This window comes from Macrotis lagotis, chromosome 4 (genome assembly GCF_037893015.1).
Source record: "Macrotis lagotis isolate mMagLag1 chromosome 4, bilby.v1.9.chrom.fasta, whole genome shotgun sequence".
Lineage (NCBI taxonomy): Eukaryota > Metazoa > Chordata > Mammalia > Peramelemorphia > Peramelidae > Macrotis > Macrotis lagotis.
The window spans coordinates 64,225,902-64,251,252 of NC_133661.1; the positions used below are offsets into that span (position 1 = coordinate 64,225,902).

At 34.3% G+C, this 25,351-nt stretch overlaps 1 protein-coding gene across 1 annotated transcript in view; it reads left to right on the plus strand.

Annotated features, from left to right (window-relative positions):
* SH2D4B (SH2 domain containing 4B) overlaps nucleotides 1–12,107 on the plus strand; it is a 213,153-nt gene extending 201,046 nt beyond the window's left edge. The window contains exons 8-9 of the mRNA XM_074231863.1: nucleotides 6,670–6,890; nucleotides 12,015–12,107. Of these exons, the coding sequence (XP_074087964.1) occupies nucleotides 6,670–6,890; nucleotides 12,015–12,107 (314 nt within the window). The remainder of the gene's footprint in view (nucleotides 1–6,669; nucleotides 6,891–12,014) is intronic.
* Nucleotides 12,108–25,351: the final 13,244 nt, after the last annotated feature.

Sequence of the window (25,351 nt, forward strand, 5' to 3'; positions counted from 1 at the left end):
CTCTAATCCCATTATCACCCCACCCCACACATATATATGTTAGCAAAATGGCAGGCAGTGCCATATCACTCACGTTTATAATAATCTGTTCCGTTAATGAATTCTGTTATGTCTCAGGAAAAAGTGTTCATTCAGTCACAACTTGAAGATCTTGAGGAGAAAGATCTTCAGCATCTGGAATATAGTCTGTAACTCAAATTCCATTTGCATGAAACTCTCCTCATTGGTGGACATTGATTATTCAATGTTGCATGCCGGCATAAGGAGTGAAGTTGGCAAAACGTTTAAGAAAAGAAAGATCCTAGTATTTTGGTTTCCAGCTTTGAGAAAATACCCATAATTCCAGATTTTCTTCATATCCTCAAAGGAGAATAAAACAACCTTGAGAAGAAGCCAACATCCAGAAGGAACTGCTTTCGTCATGTCAGTGGTTTTTTTGAAATTGGAAACCAGAAGATCAGATCTTTCTTCTCCAAAGTTCTGGATAATTCTACCCTTCATGCAGGCATAGAGCATTGAACAATCAATCACCATAAATAAGAAGTCTCATGTGAATGGATTTTGAGATAAAGGTTACATATTCAGAATAATCACATTTATTTGGAATTTTTTCATTGAACCAAAATCTTCCTCTCTCTGTACCTTCTATCCATTGTTCCTTGTTTTATTCTTTGGTGTCAATCATTAAACATCTACATACATACATAGGTCTTGTAGACAACCTTTCAAATACTTAATGAGAATTACCTTGTTCCCATCAAGTCTTCTCCTAGCCAAATATCCTTCTTTCTTTCCCAACTCTTTTTGGCCATATTTGCTGGCCTTCTCACTTTTCTATTATTTTTCCACTCAAATCTCTCCATCTTGTCAAATTTTCTTAAAATACTATGTATAGATTCAAGTAGAATTAATATTATCAAAACAGGACAAAAAACAACCAAACCATCACATTCCTCATTTTGAAAACCCTACAATTAAATGCAAGTTAAGATTATGTTGGTTTTCTCATTTGTTTTAGCACCATAATGTTGATCTATATGACATTTTCAATTCACTAAAACTATTTCTAGACATAGCAATGGGGAGAGAATTTTCATTTTTGTTTAAGACAACTCTAACCTTACAATTATAGGACACTTGAGTATCCCCAAAATTATTTTCTCACAACTCTGTGAAATAGAAATAAAAATTCTGAACCCTGTTTTAAAGATAAGAAAACTGAGACTCAGAGAGGTTCAGTGATTTGTTCATTTAGTAACTGTTAGGACTTGAACACACAGGTCTTCTAACTGAAAGAACTGTGCTCTCTCCACTATCCCATGTTGCCTCCCATTTTTCTGGGCTCTTTCTCTTTACTCTTTTGCAAATCACAGATGGCCCATTCAAATATATCTGTCTCTTGAATAGTCCTGTCTACAGGAACCATCCTGGTAGTACTGACCTTGGGTACTGGAGAAATTGACAATGAATCCTTGATTCATTCATTGATAAGGCAATTGTTGTGAATTGGTCACATTGCAGTTCATATCTGAGTCCGTTTGAAAGAATTGATTACCAGTACTGAAAACCTTAGTTTCATCCTCCTTGAACTCATCATGGAAAAATCTTTAAGAAAGTAGTAGAAATTTTCTAAGGGATGGAGAGAAAAGCCTTTGAAATTCTGTTTGCAGATAATAATTCCAATTAATACCTGAACCAGCAGCAATCAAAGGACTCAGGATTCTAAACCTCTTAGCAGAGCCTTGGGGTGAGAGTAAAGTTTCCTGACTTGAGTTCAAACAATTTTCAAATGTTCACGCAGAGTTTCCACAGATGTTTATTTCAACTCAGCAGTCTCAGGAGTGAGCAATCTCTCTCTCTCTCTCTCTCTCTCTCTCTCTCTCTCTCTCTCCCATCATGAGAATTACACAGTATTTTGAAAGAATGGGAAAAAAGTTTTCATTGCTTTTATTACCAACCACTGAAGATTTAGACATAGAAAGAATAAAACAAACAAATAAACACAGGAAGAAAAGCGGTTCTTAGACGTTGCTAATAGCTTTGGGTTAACATAGGTGAGGAAACCAGCTGGCTGTGATTTATTAGGGGATCATTAGGTAGAGAGAGAAATGAAACAAAAAGAGCTTATTGCTAAGGAACATGTACTATTTTGTAGAATCACAAATTTTTAGAGTTAGAAAGGGCTCTGCTATTCCTCATTTGCTAGGTGAGGAAACTAAGGTAGAGAATAGAATTTTTTTTAAAGAAATGTTTTATTTATTTTGAGTTTTACAATTTTTCCCCTATTCTTGCTTTCTTCCCCCCACCCTTCACAGCAGGCAGTCTGTTAGTCATTAGGTGGTTTCCATGGTATACGTTGATTTAAGTTGAATGTGATGAAAGAGAAATCATATCCTTAAGGAAGTATAAGAGACAGCAAAATTACATAAGATAACTTTTTCCCCCTAAATTGAAGGAAATAGTCTTTGGTCTTTGTTCAAACTCCACAATTCTTTCTCTGGATAGAGATGATATTCTCCATCTCAGACAATCCAAAATTGTCCCTGATTGTGACACTGATGGAACGAGCAAATCTTTTAAGATTCATCATCAACCCCATATAGATGTTATATGTACAATTTTCTTCGGGATCTGTTCATCTCACATAGCATCAGTTCATGCATATCCTTCCAGGCTTCTCTGAATTCCCATCCCTCCTGGTTTCTAATAGAACAATAATGTTCCATGACATACATATACTGCACTTTGTTAAGCCATTCATCAATTGTACATTCATTAAATTTCCATTCTTTGCTACCACAAACAGGGCTGTTATGAAAATTTTTGTACAAGTGATGTTTTTACCCTTTTTCATCATCTCTTCAGGGTATAGACCCATTAGTGGTATCGATGGATCAAAGGATATGCACATTTTTGTTGCCCTTTGGGTGTAATTCCAAACTGCTCTACAGAAAGGTTGAATGAGTTCACAGCTCCACCAACAATGCATTGGTGTCCCAGATTTCCCTGAATCCCTTCCAACATTGATCATTGTCCTTTCTGGTCATATTGGCCAATCTAAGAGGTGTGAGGTGGTACCTCAGAGATGCTTTAATTTGCATTTCTCTAATAAGTAGTGAGAAATTCTTTTTTAAATTGATATTTTATTTTATTTTTCCAATGATATGTTATGAAAGTTTTTCAACATCCACATGCATTTGCATATTTTAAAGTTACATAGTTTTCTTCCACCTTCTCTTCCCACTTCCCTTCCTCCAGCAGTGAACAATCTGGTGAATATTTTACATGCACATTTGTGTTTAACATATTTACAAATGAGCTATTTTCTAATGAGGAATTAGGATTAAGGGAAAATAAAGCAAACCATGATAGGAAAGAAATACTTAAGAGAAATTTTTAAAAAGTGGATATAGTGTTCATTCAGATTCTGTAAGGTTTTTTTTTTGTTTTTTTTTTTGCTTTGCTTTGTTTTGTTTTTCTTCCTCTGGCTGAGGATAACAGGTCTCCTAGGGTTGTCCTAGCCCTCTGAACTGCTGAGAGGAGCTGCTTCCATCAAGGTTGATCAACTAACAATGTTATTGTTAATTCTTATTGTTAACAGTGATCTCTTGGGTCTGCTCCTGTTTCTCAACATCAGTTCTTGTATTTCTAGAACCTCTAACCTTGTGTCTGTGACCTTTTTTTCAATACTGATAAATATAGGTCAATATAATTGGCTCCACATGTATTTTATTTTATGTATTTAAAAATTGTGCTTCCAGAATTCATCAGACTTTCACAGAGGTCCAAGATGCAAAAAAAAAGTCAAGTATCTGTGTCTGAACAGCTATAACATGGCTTATCCTATATCATCTTGGTTGGATGAATAGAGAAGCTGGAGAAGTTAGAACAAGCATTATTCTTAACTCTACCATGTCATGTTATATCCTTTTTATCCAACTGGGGTTTTGGAAGTGGTACACTAATTGATTTATCCTAAAGGCTGGTGGAATCCCAGTCTTTCTAATTGGTTTGGTCATAATAATGTCTCTTAATGGCTCATAATAATAAGGGTCTCTTCACCCTTTTATTAATTGCTTTTGCTACTCATCTGTTTTGTACCAGATTGCCTAGATATGGTTTCTGGCCATTTTTGGGACTTTGTCAAAAGCAGGACATAGTTTCTTGTTGAATAGAGAGGCTGAGCAGTAGTCACAGGAAGAGAAGGATAGGAAATTAATGAGAAATCTGACTATGAGTATATTCAAATGTTTCTTCTAGACCCCTGGGCTAGTTAGGGGCTTTTATGGTTGCAAGAATAAATAGTTTTGATTTAGGAACTTAGTAAGCTATGTGAGAAACTAATTATGTGGTTTTATTCAAGCCAAAGTACTCTGCAGTGATTTGTTACTATGTGATTTGAGCCTTTTTCTACCTCTCTTCTCTCAGGCTGACTTGGCCTCATTGATCTTTCCTCAGGGCATTTTGGCATAAATTTCCTTTGTGATCTTGTGTAGAGGGAGAAAACATCTCTGTCAGTCAAAAAAGGTTATCTAACTTTCAAGACTAGTTCAAATAGTTCAAATTCAAGTAGTTCAAATACTCCCTCTTCTAAGAAGCCTTTCCTTTTTTAATATCCCCATCTAAATCTATCATATATCTATATCAGTCTGTCTGTCTCTCTAGCTTTCTATTTGTCTATCCATCCATCATCATCATCTATACCATCCATCTATCATTATATCTATTACCTCATTTTATACTTCTATCTGAGAAAGATAGTACAAGGGTTTATTATTTCCATTTATAGATGAACTAAAACCTGTAGAGGTAATGATTTGCCCAAAGTCAAACAGCTAGCTAGTAGCATCAGATGCTACACCTAGGAACTAGAAGGTCTTTTTATTTGTGATAGAATTAATGGATTTTTTTGAACAAAATCCTCCATGTTTGTTTAGATCACCATGCATTAGAGGATGCCTATAATGGCCACATTCATCTTTACTATTAACCAGTGAGGAACATGTTGCTCTGGTATGTCTTATGAATAGTTAACAAACAGGAAGGAAGAGATAGGAAGAAACAGAGAAAACATTTAATAGAAGAAACAGAAGAGAGAAGAAAAAAATAAGACATGGCAGTTGAGAAATAATGAAAGGAATGTATGAGGATGTTTTGGAAAATGTATTAGAGCAGAAAAATTGAAATTATTAAGGATCTCTGTAATAGGTCACTATAGTTACTTCAAAGAGTTAATCATTCTTATATAGTAATTGCTTGATTTTTTTTTTTTCTGGATTAGGCGTGCGTGTAATCTTGTCTTCAGGAAGATTTTCTATAAAATCCCACCCATTTGACTTCACTCTAAATATTACAGGGGGATGGAGGGAAATGTGTTTACCTTCATATTTCCTACACCATTCTGAGAGAAATGCCCTTATCAATCATAATTTAGTGACCCTGACTTAGAAATCATTCTACTCCAACAAGCAGAACCTCCCTCCATCCTAACCAGAACCTTCTCTGGGGAGAGTCATCATGACATTAAAATCCCAGTGGAAATGAATGACAGAATTCCTTTGCAATACTCAGTTGTCATTACTTGCCCTGGGGCAAGCCTTAAGGACACACTAGGGTTAAGGGACCCAGGGAGGAAATAGAAGCCAAGTCTTGGCATCAGGACTTTAGGGTTGGAAGGGACTTTAAATGAGAGTCATGCTTCAAGAGAAGTTTAAGCTAAATAACCTCTTAGATTTTTTCCAGATCTTTTCTAGGGATTTTATCACTGTGGGTCATTTATTCCACCCTCCCATTTAAGGCTGGAATCCTATCTACAGTATTCAGGTGACAGAGAAAACAAGAATAAACATTTTTACTTTAAACTTTACCACATTGAGTAATGAACCCTGAAGAGTTAATATCCAAACAAAAGTATTGAGGTTGTTCCCAAAAGAACTTTCTGAGGTTTTCATAGTCCTGAAACAGAGTCAGGTTTTCTATGGTGTAATGAAACAGTTTTTAATAGGAACTGCACTACTTTACATACATGCATGCATACATACATATACAAATACACATATATGCTTTGAGAATACTGAAATTCACTTTTATTTATTAAGAAATATTTACTAAATTCAATAAAAGACTACAATGGGAAAAAACTCAGTCTTCAGTGTTGGACAACTGTAGGTTCAAATCCCACCTTTGATATTTGCCACCTCAAAGTCTTTGCGCAAATCACTTAAATTAATCTTTCCAGGACCCAGTTTCCTCATAAGTAATATGATTAGCTGGCATTTTAAATTTCTTAAAGCCCCAAATCTGTGATTTTATTACAGAAAATTGCTTAGTGATTTGATTACTTAAGAAAACTGAGTATTCAGATACCTATTTGTAAACTGATAATTGACCCAATAATTACAAATTATTTTAAGGTGTTCATTAAAACAATTCATCTAAAAATCTCTTTAGAGGCATGCAAAACTTTATTAGTACAGGTTAAGCTATTGTGTGCAATAAAGAATAATAAAATTGCCTCTTTAGAAAATGTCTTAGAATTCAGACAATACTAATCCCACTTCATTTGTTCATACTAGTGAGTTTAAATTTGGCTCTTTTGGGGGCTTCTATAATAGAGATTCAGTACTTGGTATTTGTTGTAGTTTCTGACTGCAATGTCATTTCTTATAGGGATCATTAGCCGAGAGGATGCAGAAGACCTTTTATCAAATATGACCGAGGGGGCATTTCTTGTTCGCGTCAGTGAGAAAATCTGGGGCTACACCCTCTCCTACCGCCAGCAGCATGGGTTCAAGCACTTTCTTGTGGATGCATCAGGGGATTTTTATAGTTTCCTGGGAGTGGATCCTAACCGCCATGCAACTCTCACAGATCTTATTGATTTTCACAAGGTATTCATTCTGTGAGGCACCTACATGAAGGCTTGGGTGATGGGTGAGGTCAGAGATGATCATTTCAGAAGCATCATCTCTGGGACTAGGACCAAAGCAAAGGTGTGGTGTAATAAGTGTGATTGAGAGAGGTGATGACATGAGAGACCTTCAGTACAACACCTAACAGAAAGATTCCAAACCCAGTTCTTATTACCACTTCTCTTAGTAAATTTCTTTTTTTACCTTGCCTTGGGGAATATTTCTCCTACAAAGATCATACCTATGGGATTCACCTAAATTCCCTTTTGTTTTCTCTTAAGGAATCATAAACAAAGAGAAATGTGAAATAACAGGCTGTCTATAGATTTGTTCTTTTTAAGAAAAATTCCCCATCCTTGGGATAGTTGCCATATACCCCAAAATTGCCTATAATACCTTTTATTTGGGAAGCTACCTAGATTTATCCATTTCACTGCAGCAACATTATTTAATAAAAGAATGACATGGAGAGCTAACAGGACTCTTTATATTTCTCTCTTTTTAAAAAAATGTATTTATTTTTATATGGAAAAACAATTTTTACTTTCTTTTTTAAAACTTGGAGACCCAAATTCTCTCCTCACCTCCTCATTGAGAAAGCAAGCAATTTAATATAGGTTATAAATGTGTGGTCCTGCAAAACATTTCCATAAAAATATCAAATTGTGAAAAAAAACATAGACCCTCCCCTCAAAAAAAGGAAAATAAAATTTTTAAAAAAGCATACTTTAATCTTTATTTTGAAAACTATCAGCTCTTTCTCTGGAGATGGATAGCATTCTTCATCATAAGTTGACTTGGGTAACTGTATTATTGAGGAAAGTTGATCATTCAGCAATATTGTTCTTAATTTGTACTCAGCACACTTCATTTTGCATCAACTCATGTAAGACTTTGCAGGTTCTTTTTATTTTTTGAGCATTATTATCCTCATCATCCAGACATCCATAGTTTACTTAGATGTCTAACACTATAAAGGAGTTTCTGTCACATATCCTTAAGTATCTTATATTTCTAGAAATATTTGACCAATATTTCTAAGGTTGTCCTCAACTTGTCCCTGAATTATTATGATGTAAGATTTATATAAAATAAGGAATCATAAAGGCTTTCCCTAATCAAATTGAAGTCATTTAAAGTAAGAAGTCAAATGCTTCTTAACTGATAGGTTTCTTATTTTCAGGCTTTTCTGATTCCAGACCTAAATTGACATTCCTTTGAAGGTAAACATATATACTACATGGACTCCTAGTTGACAGTGCAGGCTAATCTTAATAAACTTTCTTTTCTAAGTTTAGAAAAAGCTTATTATCTGTTTAATGAACTTGGGTTTAGCAGGCTAATGTACCTGTCTGAGTTGCTTCAAATTGCACTTTAAATATTCTAATGATGTCCTGTCTCCCAGAAGGTCAATTCTGGACACTTGACATATTCCTGCCAAGTGAGTCTCCAAAATGCACTTTGTCAGAAACCCCGGAGCCTTTAAAAATAAGCTGCCTAAGCAAAACCACTGCATGGAAATGAAGAGAATTTCCTTATTACCCCATTTCAGTCCTTTTTTTTCCATATGAAACTCCTTCAGGTTAGCTCCCTAAGGGAACTGAAACTGCAGGGAAGCTGGAGGGACATAGGACCTAATCGAGTAAATGGGATGGGAGCCAGGACAGTGGAGCTAATGCTGTAGCTTTGGACAAAGTGTCTCTGAATTCTGGTTCATATTCAAGCCCCAGTGACCCGACCTACAGCGCCCCCCCCCCCCAGTTCCAATTACCACTTTGACATAAAAATAAGACAACTTAGAGGTTGCTAAAGATGGCTTTTTCCCCAAGTATTTTCAGATAGACTTGTTTTTTATTATGAATTTAATGATAAAGTGCACATGGTTTATTTGTTCATTCATTATAAATTTTATTCATTGAATATAAATAAAATTATATATAATTATATACAAAACAATTTATATTTAAATAGAATTATAGATATACACATATCGATAGATATAGACATATCTATATGTGTGTATATCTATATATACACACACACATTTGTTTTGGGGTGAAGACTTGTGTTTTCATGGATGTAGGGATTCTAAGTGAAACAATTCCCTCTATCAGGGCAAATTGGCAACCATTCTGCAACTGGGAGTTACTGTGATCTCTGAGAGACCAAGTGATTTGCACATTCTTACAGCCAGGATATGGCAAAAGGGAGAACCTAAATACCAGCTTACCAGACTCTGAGGCCAGTTTCTACCCTTTATTATGGGCTGCCTCTTACTATACATTTTGTGATATATACACACACACACATATATGTATATATTATATATGTATATACATATACGTGTGTGTATGTGTATGTATCTATGTATTTATAGACTATATGTGATATGTGTGTGTATATATATATATAGTAGGCACACACACACACACATATATATATATCATCTCTTCCTATACACTATTTTTTCTCTACATATATTGAAGAAGATATATAGCTATATATTCAATATTACTATATAATTCATATATATGCTTATATACATATATAATGCATGTTTATATAACATTGCATCCCATGAAACCCTTAATATATGTGTACATATATATGATGCATATTTTATATTTATATAATATTTAAATAGATACCAAATTAAATGCAAAAACAACATTTCAAGGATATTATGTAAACAATTTAATCTTATTAAGTTGCTTTTGATTTCTTTCTTACCTTTTCATGCTTCTCTTGAGTCATATATGAAAGTCAAAGTTTTTATTCAGCTTTGACCTTTTCATCAAGGATGGTTGAAAATCCATTATTACATTGGTTATCCATATCAATTCTGAAGGATTGTACTCAATTTTGCTAGGTTGATGATTCTTGGTTGTAATCCTAACTCCTTTGCTATCTGGAATATAGTCTAAGTCCCCCAATCCTTTAATGTAGAAACAGCTAAATCTTGTATGGTCCTGACTATGGCTCCATGATACTTAAAATATTTCTTTTTAACTGCTTGCAGTATTGTTTCCTTGATCTGGGAGGTCTGGAATTTGCCTCTACTATTTATGGTATTTATGGGAGTTTTCATTTTTGGATCTCTTTGAGGAGGCAATGAGTTGGATTCTTTCAATTTCTATTTTACTCTCTAGTTCTAGATTATCTTTCTTGTACAACTTTCCTTGATAATTTCTTGAAAGATGATGTCTTGGCTCTTTTTTAAATCATGACTTTGAAGAAGTCAAATAATTTTAAAATGATTTCTCCAGGAGCTATTTTCCAGGTTAGTTGTTTTTCTAATGAGATATTTCACATTGTCTTCTATTTTCTTCTATTCCTTTGATTTTGTTTTATTTTTTTCTTGATGTCTCATAGCTTCCATTTACTCATTTTTAATTTTTTTAGGAATTATTTTCTTCACTGAGCTTTGGTATCTCCTTTTGCATTTGTACAGTTTTGTGTTTAAAGGAGTTTTTTTTTTCTTTAGTGAATTTTTGTGCAACTTTTCCCATTTGATCAATGGGAGTTTTCACGACGTTGTACTCCTCATTGGATTTTTGTCCCACTTTTATCATTTGGTCTAGTCTTTTATCAAGTGTTATTTGCTTGATTAGTTTTGGTACCACCTTCATCCAGTTGTTTATTCTTTTCTCATGATTTTCCTATATCATTCTCAGTTTCCTTTCCAATTTTTCTCTACCTTTCTTACTTAATTTTAAAAATCCTTTTAAGTTCTTCTATGGTTTGAGACCAATTCATATTTTTCTTTGAGACTTTGAATGTAGGAGTTTTGACTTTACTCTTTTCTTCTGAGTTTGTATTTTGATCTTTCATATCAATACTTTCTATGGTAAGAATTCTTCCATGTTTTTTGCTCACTTATTGAACTTATTTCTTGGTAAAGTGGGATTGTGCTTCCAGGATGGAGGGGACACCAACCAAGGTTTTTTCTACCCTTTACAGGGATGATTTTTTTGGGATCTGTAGGTTTTTAGTTCTCCCAAGGAGTTATGACCTAAGGAAATATTTGTTTTCTGATCTTTTGGGCAGTGGTACACCATACACTATTATGACCCCATTTTGACAGACTTTTCCATCTGACCTAAGTTGTCCTTTGACTGGATATTGGTTCACCTGATCCTCTTCTCGGCTCTTCCACTCCAGATTTTGTTTTAGGACATTATTTAAAGGTCTTTGGAAGCATTTGGGGTGGGGGAGAGCACAGGTGAGTATCTTTTCTCCACCTTCTTGTCTCTACTCTAAACTTTGGAGGTCAGTCACGTCTTTTTGACTTCAGACACAATTCTAGAATCCATTATACCACCAATTACCAGTGAGATATAACTTTGTATGAAAAGTGACATGGATTAACTCTATTAGCTTTCATCAAATATTTGAAAATCTATCACACTGAAGAGAGAGCAAATATGAAAAAGTGGAGAGAACATGACTTGGATTCAGAAAGAACTGGACTTGCATCCGACCTTGGACACTTGTTAGATGAATGATTTTGGTCAAGTCACAACATCTTGGAGCTTCTGTTTCCTCATCTTCAAATAGGTTTTTTGTGCAGTTAAAATATAATCCTATATAAAAAATGATTTGCCAACCTTAAAGTATTATGTAATTATGGTATATTATTTTGTGAAAGAGGGATTTTATCTTTTTAGTTTTGCTATAATGATCCACGTAGGTACAATTGGGAGGAAGGCTCAGGAAGGCATTTTTTTGTTGTTGTTTAAAATAAAGAACTTTCTAATTGTATAACAGAATGAGAGAGACACCATAATAATAGTTTTCTTTTATGAGTCCAAGAATAAATTGAATGATCACCTTATCCCATAGCCTGGTATACAGTAAACTCCTAATAAAGATTTTTCCTTCTTTTATTCATTCATTCATTATTTTTGCCTTCCTTCATTCATTTATCCATGTCGTAGAGGTCATTATTTTATTGGGTGGGAGCTGGGTGTTCTCAAAAGTCTTTTCTAGTTCTAAGACTCCTTGAAACCATGACATCTTGATCTCTCACTTCAGTTGACATTGCTTCATTAGGCATTCCTTCCTATTTATATGTGAACCTTCATTTTTTCCCCTTTCTTTCAGGAGGAAATCATCACAGTATCAGGTGGAGAGTTGCTGCAGAAACCCTGTGGACAGAGGGACAACCCACCAGACTACCATATGCTGTTTGATTGACTTTCTTCCATGGAACAGACCTCTATTAGATTTCCCCAGTAACCTTGGACTGAAGACCTTCCCAACATTCCTTACCTCATATCAACAGATGTGGGGGTGGGCATCTCAAGAATTGGGTAAATTTAATAAGCTTGTTCTGGAAGCTCTCCAAAAACAACAAATGACAGCCAGTAATATCTCCTAATGATATATAGCACCTATCTTTCATTAAGGAAAGACACAAGGAACATTTCATAGATGCTCAATTATTATTTTGAATTTGAACTGATTTTATCGAATATAAAATATATATTTCTAGTATGTATTCATGAGGCTTATAGCTATGTCAGCAAATGATAGGTGTTGAAGGAATGTTGGGATAGAGTACTGGATATAAATTCAGGAAGATCTGGATTCAAATGCTGACTCTGATATTGATTGATTATGGACAATTTTTTTCCTACTTCTCTGAACCTCAGTTTTATAACCTGCAAAATTAGGATTTGGACATCATAACTTTTTAGACATCTTATGGTTTTAAATCCATACTCCTCTAATCTTGGATCCTAATTATCAGTCTATTCACTAAATGAGTTATCTGCCACTGTCTATTCTAGTTTTTTTGCATTTCTTTCTACTAAGGAAAACTTGCATCATTTGAGCTCACACAATGGGGCAAAATCTTGAATTCTATAATGAATCAATAAAATGTAAGGTCCTTGAGAGCAGGGAGTACTTCACTTTTGTCTTTGTCCCTTTATTCCTGGTGCCTGCCCAGTTATTGGCTTGTGATAAATCTTTAATAAATGCCTGCTCTTTTTGATAACAATTGATTCTCTCCCTGCAGATTTGTCCAAGGACTTAAATGTATGGAGGTTCTATGATAGTACTCAGGAATAAGAGAGCTGGACTTACAAGTTCTTTTTTCCAGAACATTAATTTTATTTCTTAACATTATCCCATGTGCTTCTAAAATTTTTGTGGACCTGAGAGAAGAGAGACAATCACATGCCTTACTCCCATATATAGATGAATGAGTCTGTTGAGTACGTGCTACCTTCACTGATGCACATTAGGTCCCTCCACGCCTTCTCATCATGTGCAGTTCTTAATCATGTGTTTACATTAATGGTCTGAAAAAGATCTGCTCCAATAAGTTACAGATTTTTCTATGTTTCTATGAATGTGCCCAGGGGACCACTGTAACACATGAACTAGCCAGCTGTTGATTTTTATTCTCATCACCTGACCAGATTTTGATATGAATGCACAAGAAAGCATTATGACATATATGAATAAGCATATTTCTTATAAAACTCCATTTAAATGTTGGAATTAAATGGTGGAGTCAAGATGGTGGAGAAGAGGGAGCAACTCACCTGAGATCCTCCCAAACCCCTATAAACACCTTTAAATAATGTCATAAAATAATTTCTGTAGCAGCAAAACCCACAAAAAGAAAAGGTGAAATAGTTTTCTAGCCAAAGAAAATTTAGGAAATTGGCAGGAAAGTCTGTTGCATGTGAGTGAGAGAGGAGTACAGTCCAATGTAGGTTGTGCTAGCACAGTCCCAGCCCCAACAATCAGAAGAAGCCCACAGGAGACACCAAATTAGCAATGATAATAGCTGCTTCCTGAGCTCTCAGGTCACAAGGGAGATCAGGAGATTATGGTGTCTCTCTGCTAGCATTGAGGTAAGTCTCTATTGCTTTGCTCATATTTAAATCTGTGTTGCAGTCCTAGGTGGTAGACTCAGGTTGATGAGGAGCAGTGGCACACCAGAGCATGTGACCACAGTGGAACAGGGACAGTTTTCAGAGTTCCAAGACAGAAAAGAGTGCTTATGGTGCTCACAAAATTGAGCACATGTCTAGAGAGTCAAAAACATATCTGTCCTTAGATCATAACTCCTTGAAATAATTGTAAGAAAACTTACAGGTCCCTAGAAATACCCCTGAAAACAGCTGCCAAAAACCCCTTGAAGTTTAGGGTGGTTTGCCCACCATCCTAGTAGCAGAGCCTTGCTTTGAAACAGTTAAAAGTCAAGTAACATATTGGGAAACATTGAAAATGATTCTTACCATAGAAAGTCAAAATGGTGACAAGGAAGATCAAACACACAGAAGAAGATATCAAAGTCAAAGTTCGTACATTCAAAGCCTCAAAGAAAATTATGAATTGGTTCCAAGCCATGAAAGAGCTCAAAAAGGATTTTGGAGACCATGTAAGAGAGGCAGAAGAAAATCTGAGAAAAGAAATGAATGAGATACAGGAAAATAATGAAAAGAAGAGTCAATAACTTGGTAAAGGACATGCACAAACATACTGAATAAAATTATACCTGAAAAAAACAGTCTAAACCAAATGGTAAGAGAAGTACAAAAATCCAATGAGAAGAATGTGTTAAAAAGCAGTAATTGGACACATAGGAAAAAATACACAAAAATTTCAATTAAGGGAAAAAATCCATAAAAATAGAACTGGTTAAATAGAAAAGGAGATACAAAAACTCACTGAAGACAATAATAATCCTAAAAAAATTAGAATTGAGCAAATACATGCTAATGATTTTAGAACTATCAAGAAACAATAAAACAAACAAAAGGAATGGAAAAAAAATAGAAGACAATGTGAAATATCTCATTAGAAAAACAACTGATCTGGAAAATAGATCCTGGAGAGATCATTTTAAATTATTGGATTTTCTCAAAGTCAAATAAAAAAAGAGCTTAGACTTCATCTTTCAGGAAATTGTCAAGGAGAGCTGCCCTGATATTCTAGAACTAGAAGGTAAAATAAGAATGGAAATAATTCAATGGTCACCTCTTCTAAACAATCCCAAAATGAAAACTTCTGGAAATATTGTAGCCAAATTGCATACATCCTAGATCAAGAAAAGAATATTATAAGCAGTCAAAAAGAAGCAATTAAAAATCTGTGAACCATAGTCAGAACAAAAAATTTACCAGCTTCTCTATAAAAAGAATTAGATGACCTGCAATATGATATTCCAAAACAAAAAGGATTTAGGATTCTAACCCAGCAAAACTGAATATAGTTCATTAGGGGAAATATGAACATTCAATGAAAAAGAGCATCCTTGATGAAAAGTCCAAAGTTGAATAAAGATTTGACTTTCAAATACAAAATTCAAGAGAAGCATAAATAGGTAAATAGGAAAGGGAAATCATAAGGGACTTAAAGTTATACTGTTTACATTCCTCCATGGGAAAATGATGCTTGAACCTCATTAGAACTTTGTCCTTATTAAGTCAGTAGAAGGAATATATATATATATATATATATATATATATATATATGCATATATACATATGTGTGTATAGACAGAGAACACAGAAGTGAGTTGAATGTGATAGGATGATATCTTAAAAAAATAAAAGAGGTGAGAAAAGGAAATGTACTGGGAGAAAGAGAAAGGTAGAAGTAGAATGGGTAAATTACCTCAAAATAGGCAAGAAAAAGCTTTCTCAATGGAGGAGAAGAATAATGAATGAACCTTACTCTCATCAGAATTGAATCAAAGAGCAAACAACATCAACACTTGATTGGTTATAGAAATCTAAATTAACAGTAAAGTAGGAAAGGAAGGAGATAAAGGCGGAGTGATACCAAGGAGGACAAATTGGAAGAGGAAGTAATCAGAAGCAAAATGCTTTTGAGGGGCAGGGTAAAAGCAATGAACCAATAGAATAAATAGATGGAATAGGTTGGAGGGAAATAATTGCCAAAAGAAATTTTGAAAAATGATTTTGAAGTAAGTTTCTCTGATAAGTACCTTATTTCTCAAATATAGAGAATCGAATCAATTTTATAAAAATAAGAATTGTTCAAGTGATAAATGATCAAAAGATATGAACAGTTTTCTGATGAAATAGCTAAAGCAGTCTATTGCCATATAAAAGTGCTCCAACTCACTATTGTGAAGAGAAATGCAAAGCAAAACAATTTGGAGTTACTATGGTCATATCTATTAAAATGGCTAATAGGATAGAAAAAGAAAACAACAAACATTGGAGGGGATGTGAGAAAAATGAGATATTAATGCATTGTTCTTGGAGTTGTAAACTGATTCAACCATTCTGTAGAGTAATTTAGAATTGTGCCTAAAGGATTATGAAACCCTGCATGCCTTTGATCTCACAATGCCATTACCAAAGTCTGTATATGGAAAAGACATAAAAATCAAAAAAGGAAAGGGACCAGTATATACAAAAATACAACAGCTCTGTTTTTGGTGGCAAAGAATTGGACATTGAGGGGAAGCCCATCAATTGGAGAATGGCTGAACAAGTTGTTGTATATGTTTAAGATAATACCTTTTTGTTCTATTAGAAATGATGAGTACGTTGCTCTCAGAAAAACCTGAAATGACTTACATGAACTAATACAAAGTGAAATGTACTTGGTGAAAAGTAAAAGCAATATTCTAAGATGATCGACTTTGAATGACTTAACTATTCTGAACAATGCAATGATATAAGACAACTCTGAAGGACTTCTTATGAAAAAATGCTATCCATCACTAGAGAAAGAACTGATGATATCTGAGTACAGATTGAAGTATTTTTATTTTTATTTTATTATTCTGGAGTTTGCTTTTGCTTTTTGGTCTAGGTTTTCTTTCACAGCATGATTAATATGGAAATGTTTTGCATGACCACTCATAAATAACCAATATCATATTGCTTGCCTTCTCAGTGGGTGGAAGGGAGAGGAAGGAGAGAATTTGTTACTTAAAAATGAATGTTAAAAATAGTTTTTACATGTAACTGGGGGAAAATGTAATAGTATATACATTAAAAAAAAGAGTTGCCTTTGTACCTCAAAGTGAAATGACTCACCTGGGAATGGTGACATATGAGACCCAATTCCAGATACTTCAGACTCAGAGTAAGTGTGTTTTTATCCACTTTTGGATATTGCCTTTCATCTTAATCAGCATCTCTTGCTGTGAATCTCATCATTCTTTGTTCTGAAGCACATCGCCTTTAAACCAAAATGCTTCCTGAAAAGAGTAGACTTTAAATATATAAAGTATGAAAGAGAAGGCAGGCAAGCTCTGAAAAAATAAATGGAAATAGGAAGCCTGTGGTGGATCTATTCTAAAAGCAGTGACCCTCCTACAGAGAACTTCAGTCTGGAACAATGGCAGACTACCAATTTCTCCAAACCTTATACAAATTTTAAGCCCAAAAGGCTCATAGAAAAGCAGTGGATAATTTAGGTAATTTCTCTAATGTGTGCTATAAATCCTCAGGACAGATCAGACATTCAAGACCCTTCGCCAAAAGATGGAGTAGGGACATAATGATTATGCTGCAGTATTTGACAAACACAAAATATTCTTTGCTTCACAATAAAATCTTCATGAAAGTCTAGATTCTATTAATGTCCCAGTTCTAGGGAGAACAAGAGAATTAAACTAATATACTTTAGGTAAAAATTCCTTGAAAAAATTTAAAAGCCTTTGATAGATATCAGGTGGTAAAATTATCATTCTATGTCTATTAGAACTTTAAGAGAGATGGCATTTTAGTGACACCAATGAAAAGAGTGTCAGATACCAATTGGATTAGAGCATCTAAAGGTTTTCAAATTCTTCAAATGAAAAAAGACTATATGCTACATGAGTCTATACATGAAAATGCCCTGAAATTATGACACACTAGAATTCTGACATATAGGTTTAAAAAATGAATGAATTCCTTGTGACAGAAAGACAATAGACTAATAAACAGAATAAGAAACACATTCTGAGATGTGACCAATGCAAAAATTTGTTTTGCTCTATTGTACTTACAAGATAATAAAGTTTTGTTAAAATTCTTTTTATCCTTTCCTCCTTCCCAGGAAAGTAGAAACAGGAAAAACAGATTTTTCATAATTAAAAAAAAAGTTAGACCTATTAATACATGAGGAACAATGGATTTCCTTTAGCTTTGGGGCATCTCAGGAACAGCTGGGGGAGGATTTGAACTCATGGGAAACACTGCCATTTTAGAGATCAGTTCTTGTAGGTCTCAAAGAGCTTGTCTGATTTGTTTGGTAGCACATTTTGCAATCTTTATATGTGGTCAGTAAGACCAATTTGACATTCAAGTTGTCTGGATGGTGATTTTAGTGGTTCTTCTTATTTGGTGATTGATGCTCATTTGAAAGAACAAGAAGGGTATGAGAATTTTGTAATAAAAAGGAAAGTTTTCCTATGAGTTCACAGTGGTTCTGGTTACAGATCATGAGAGTATGAGAGCTGGGATTTGTGGGCCACTGGCACTGGTGTCCCTAATTAATATGTGTGAGACAACAGCCAAATTTTCCATTCCTAATGCATTTCTTATTTCTTTTATTTTGGGTCTGTATTCTGTGCATGTCTCATATATTTTAGGTTTTACCTAGCTTTAAAATAAATTCCTAGTAAGTTGTCCTGCAAATGAAATTACTGTCTGGAAAACTGCAATTTCATCTTGAGAGTTTTATTATGCTAATAAATGTCAGGATTCTCAAATAAAGGAATTGCTTTTTTTCTTCAGCATCCTACAGAAATAATGAAAAACAACCAAGCAGCTCAGAGACCCAGCAAAGAAAACTTTACAATATATAACCAGAGAGAAAGCTGTAAAATATAGTACAACTTAACTGAAGATAAATTTCAGAAGAAACAAAGGCACAGCACAGCAAGCCCAGATTAAATAAGACAGGAGGTTCGATAACAGGGCAGGCAACCACCAGTGGAGGGGAGTGAACACATGAGAACACTACCAGTAAATGAGATTTGGGTTAGTCTGGGCGAAAATCTCATGTAGACCATGGGTATTCTTAATCAAAGTCTTGCATGCTCCCACTCCTTTGCAGAACTTTCACACTCATTTTTCTCTCCACCAAGGTTTGTCTTCTCTCAGATCAATCATTTGAAACTTATACTGCATCTAAATCACTCTGTCTCTTTTGGAAATATTTGCATGATTTCTTATTGTAAAAGAAAAATCTTTGTCCCTTGTAAAAAAATTAGGTAAGGGACTTATGTTTACATGCATATGTGTGTGTGTGTGTGTGTGTATTATGTATGTAAGGTGGAGAGCTCTTCTAATATTTTAAATCATGCACAGGATGAATCTAGATTCAATCTTTCAGGGTGAGACTATCTGTATCTTCCCTTTCTCCAAAATTCTAGGGATTTCCCTGAAGGGTTGAAGAGGAATCTTTCTAATTATAGAAGCTTTGACCCAGTTTCTGGCATATTCCTCTCATTCTTAACTATTAGTACTTCAGTTCTATTTAATGAACTTATATAAATTAAATTTTGGAACAGGATGTTTACTGAGAAAATATAAGAAAAAATAATTTGTGAAACATTTTCCCCTAGCACCTCTTTGGCATCCTTTTCCATGTAACACCTCAGTCCCCAGGGAGATTCAAATTTAAAGCAATCTCTTGGTAGAATTTCCCACAAAATTCACTTCCAAATACATAAACCATTGTATCAGTTACTACTGGGTTAGATCCTGAAGGTTCCTTGGGTCCTTGATACTTTATTAGAATGTAAGCTGCTTGAGGGAAGAAGGGATTTGTATTTGTTTTATATTTTTTATTTTTCAAATTTATTTATTTTCATCCATATGCACATGTATATTTTTAAGTTACAAAATTCCCTTTCACCCTCCCTTCCCACCCCCTTCTCCTCAGTGGAGAAAAGTCAGGTTAGCATTATTTATGCATATTTTGAATAAACATGTTTATATATTAGTCAATTTAGGTACGAGTAATTAGGATTAGGGGAAATGATACATAAGAGATAATTTTTATAAAGTATTCATCAAATTCTGAATGATTGGTCTTTATTTTATTTTGTTTTTCTTCCTCTGGATGTAGATAACATTGTCCATAGGCAGGCTAATGCAGTTGTCCTAGTTCTCTGAACTGCTAAGAGGAACTGCTTCCATCAAGATTGATCATCTCATAATGATGCTGTTAATGTGTACATTGTTCTCTTGGTTCTGCTCCCCTCACTCAGCATCAGATCCTGTAATTCATTACATGCTTCTCTAGACTCTGACCATTTATGGTTTCTTATAGAACCAGAATATTCCATAGTTTTCATTTACCATAACTTGTTTAACCACTCCCCAGTTGATGGGCATCCCCTCAATTTCCAATTCTTTGCCACTACAAAAAAGACCTGCTATGAATATTTTGGAACATATAGGACTTTTCCCATTTTTTTAATTGTTTAATCCAAAGTGCTCCTTTATTCTTCTTTACACATATTATCTCTTAAAAGGAGCTCTACAACCTTTTTTTCTTTTTTTCTTTTTTAAAGAAAGATTTTATTTATTTTGAGTTTTACATTTTTTCCTACCATTCTTGCTTCCCTTCCCCCACCCCCAAAGAAGGTATTCTGTTAGTGTTTACATTGGTTCCATGTTATAGACTGATCTCAGTTGAATGTGATGACAGAGAAATCATATCCTTAAGGAAGAAAAATAAAGTATGAGATAGTAAAATTACCTAATAATATAATTCTTTCACCCCCCCTAATTTGATGTCTTTGCTCTTTGTTCAAAGTCCATAATTCTTTCTCTGGATACAGATGGCATTCTCCATTGCAGATAGCCCAAAATTGTCCCTGGTTGTTGTACTGAAGGGATGAGCAAGTCCATCAGGGGTGATTATCAACCACATGTTGCTGTTAGGGTGTGCAATGTTTTTCTGGTTATACTCAACTCGCTCAGCATCAGTTCATGCAAATCTTACCAGGCTTCTCGGAATTACCATCTCTCCTGGTTTCTAATAGAACAATAGTGTTCCATGACATACATATACCACAGTTTGCTAAGCCATTCCCCAAATGAAGGACATTCATTTAATTTTTTTGCCACCACAAACAGGGCTCCTATAAATATTTTTGTACAAGTGATTTTTTTTACCCTTTTTCATCACCTCTTCAGGGTATAGACCCAGTAGTGGTATTGCTGGATCAAAGTGTATGCACATTTTTGTTGCCCTTTGGGCATAATCCCAAATTGCTCTCCAGAAAGGTTGGATGAGTTCACAGTTCCATCAACAATGTATTAGTGTCCCAGATTTCCCACATCCCTTCCAACATTGACCATTGTCCATTTTGGTCATATTGGCCAGTCTGAGAGGTGTGAGGTGGTACCACAGAGAAGCTTTAATTTGCATTTCTCTAATAAGTAATGATTTAGATCAATTTTTCATATGACTATGGATTTCTTTGATCTCTTCATCTGTAAATTGCGTTTGCATATCCTTTGACCATTTGTCAATTGGGGAATGGCTTGTTTTTTTTTTAAATTTGACTCAGTTCTCTGTATATTTTAGAAATGAGTCCTTTGTCAGAAATAATAGTTGCAAAATTTGTTTCTCAATTTACTACATTTCTTTTGATCTTGGTTACTTTGGTTTTGTCTGTGCAAAAGCTTTTTAATTTAATGTAATCAAAATTATCAAGTTTGTTTTAAATGATGTTCTCTATCTCTTCCTTGGTCATAAACTGTTTCCCTTTCCATAGATCTGACAGTAAACTACTCCTTGATCTTATAGTTTGCTTATAATTTTGTTTTTCATGTCTAAATCCTGTATCCATTTGGATCTTTTCTTGGTATAGGGTGTGAGGTGTTGGTCTAATCTGAGTTTCTTCCAAACTAACTTCAAATTTTCCCAACAGTTTTTATCAAAGAGAGAGTTTTTATCCCAATAACTGGACCCTTTTGGATTTATAAAACAGCAGATTACTATAATCATTTCCTGCTACTGCACCTAGTTTATTCCACTGATCCAGGACTCTATTGCTTAGCCAATGCCAGACAGTTTTGAGGATCAATGCTTTATAATATAATTTTAGATCTGGTAAGGCTAAGGAACCTTGTTTTGCACTTTTTTCCCACTGAATCCCTGGAAATTCTTGACTTTTTATTTGTCCATGTAAATTTACTTACAACTTTTTCTAACTCATTAAAGTAATTTTTTGGAATTTTGATTGTTAGGGTGCTAAACCAGTAGTTTAGTTTTGGTAGAATTGTCATTTTTATATTAGCTCAACCTATCCATGAGCATTTGATGTTTACCCAGGTATTTTATCTGATTTCATTTGTGTGAGAAGAGTTTTGCAATTATTTTCAAAAGGTTTTTGAGTCTGCCTTGGCAGGTAGACTCCCAGGTATTTTATTTTGTCTGAGGTTACTTTGAATGGGATTTCTCTTTCTAGCTCTTTCTGCTGCATCTTGCCAACCATATATAAAAATGGTGAGGATTTATGAGGGTTTATTTTATATCCTGCTATATCCTGCTACTTTGCTAAAGTTGCTAATTATTTCTAGCAGTTATTTAGATGACTTTTTGGGATTCAAGTATACCATCATGTCATCTGCAAAGAGTGAGAGTTTTGTCTCCTTCTTCCCTATTTTAATTCCTTCAGTTTCTTTTTCTTCTCTTATTGCTGAGGCTAAAATTTCTAATATGACATTGTATAGTAGTGGTGATAATGGGCATCCTTGTTTCACCCCTGATCTTATTGGGAATGCCCTAAGCCTCTCCCCATTTCTTATGTTGCTTGTTGATGATTTCAGATAGATAACTGCTTATTATTCAAAGGAACAAAATATTTATTCCTACACTCTCTAGTATTTTTTATTAGGAATGGGTTCTATATTTCATCAAAAACTTTTGCAGCATTTATTGACACGATCATATGATTTTTGATAGGTTTGTTATTGATACAATTAATTATACTAACAGTTTTCCTAATATTGAACCAATCCTGCATTCCTGGGCTTGATCATAATGTATTATCCGAGTGACAACTTGTAATTGATTTGCTAAGATTTTATTTAAGAGTTTTGCATCTATATTCATCAGGGAGATAGGTATATAATCTTCTTTCTCTGTTTTAACTCTTCCTGGTTTAGGTATCAGCATCATAATTGGTGTCATAGGAAGAGTTAGGCAGAGTTCTGTCTTCACCTATTTTTCCAAAGAGTTTATAGAGAATTAGGACCTTACTTAAATGTTTGACAGAATTCACTTGTGAATCCATCTGGCCCTGGAGATTTTTTTCTTAAGGAGTTCAATAATGGCTTGTTGAATTTCTTTTTCTGAGATAGTGTTATTTAGATTTTTAATTTCCTCTTCATTTAATCTGGGCAACTTATATTTTTGTAAATATTTGTCCATTTTTTTAGGTTTTTGTAAGGCAAATGGGGTAGAGTGGCTTGCCCAAGGCCACACAGCTAGGTAATTATTAAGTGTCTGAGGCTTGATTTGAACTCAGGTACTCCTGACTCCAGATCCAGTGCTCTATCTGCTGCACCACCTAGCTGCCCCAATATTCATCCATTTCACTTAGATTGTCAAATTTATTGGCATAGAGTTGGGCAAAATAATTCTGAATTATTACTTTAATTTCTTCCTCATTAGTGGTGAGTTCACCTTTTTCATTAATGATACTAGCAATGTGGTTTTCTTCTTTCTTTTTTTAATCAAATTGATCAGAGGTCTATCAACTTTATTGGTTTTTTGCATAAAACCAGCTCTTGGTTTTGTTTATTAGTTCAATAGTTTTCTTGCTTTCAATTTTATTAATTTCTCCTTTAATTTTTAGAATTTCTAATTTGGTATTTAATTGAGGGTTTTTAATTTGTTCTTTCTCTAATTTTTTAGCTGCATATTTAGTTCATTGATTTCGTCTTTCTCTAATTTATTCATGTAAGCACCTCAAGATATAATATATTCCCTGACAGCTGCCTTGAGTGTATCCCATAGGTTTTCTTATATTATATCATTATTTTCATTATCTAGGATGAAATAATTAATTCCTTCTATAATTTGTTGTTTGATCCACTCATTCTTAAAAATGAGGTTATTTAGTTTCCAGTTAGCTCTGGGTCTATATCTCCCTGACCCAGTATTGCATATGATTTTTATTGCATTATGATCTGAGAAAGATATATTCACTATTTCTGCCTTTCTGCAATTGATCATTAGGTTTTTTATGTCCAAGTACATGGTCAATTTTTGTGTAGGTGCCATGTACTGCAGAAAAAAAGTATATTCCTTTCTATCTTCATTTAATTTCCTCCTTAGGTCTATCATATCTAGGTTTTTCTAAAAATCTATTTACCTCCTTAACTTCCTTCTTGTTTTTTTTATGATTCAATTTATCTAAATCTCAGAGCCGGAGGTTGAGGTCTCCCACCAGTAGAGTTTTGCTGTCTATGTCTTTATATAGTTCTTTCTACTTCTCCTCTAAGAATTTGGATGCTGTCCCTTTGTATGTGTGTACATGTTTGGTATTTATTGTCTATGGCACCTTTTTGGAGGATATAGCTTCCTTCTTTATCTGTTTAAATGCTATCTATTTTTGCAGCTGCTTTGTCTGAGATAAGGATTGCTACCCCTTGCTTTTTTCAATTCAGCTGAAGCAAAATATATTTTACTTCAACCATTTACCTTTACTCTATATGTATCTCTCTGTTTCAAATGAGTTTCTTGTTAGCAGCATATTGTAGGATTCTGGTTTTTAATCCACTCTGCTATTTGCTTATGTTTTAAGGGAGAGTTCATCCCATTCACACTCAAAGTTATAATTATTAACTCTTTATTGCCCTCCATGCTATCTTCCTTCTGTTGTATTTTTCCCCTTTTTTCCCCTTGATCCATATTCCCCAGCAGTTTTGTTTTTGAATAATGCCACCTTCAGTATGTTTGCGCTCTTAAATTGACTCCCCTCCCTTTTTCCCCTTTCCCTTTATCCCTTCTTCCCTTCCTTCTGTTAGTTCCTGTTTTTCTCCCCCTCCTAGTCCCCCCCTCCCCTTTTACCCTTTTAATGCTTGAAAGGTAAGATAATTTTCTTAATTTGATTAAGTGTGTCAAAGTTAAGTTTAAGTCAATTCTGATGAGATTAAGATTCAGGTAGTTCTCACCTCTTCCCTTCTTCCCCTCAATTACAATAGGTCTTTTGTCCTTCTTGATGCAATGAGATTTACCCCATTCAGTCTCCCTCCAACCTTCCTTCTCCTTACTGCCCCCCTTTTTAAGGAACTTGTTTTGAAATCATTCTGAGTCTCAGAAAAATTATGAGTGTCCTTCATTTCTGGTTATGTATATTCTCTCTAATAGAGTTACAATTCTCAAGAGTTATGAGACTCTTTTTCCCAAGGGAGTATATAGCCAGTTTTGTCTTACTGTATAGCAGTGTTGTTGGTTTTTTTTTTAATCTTTTCATATGT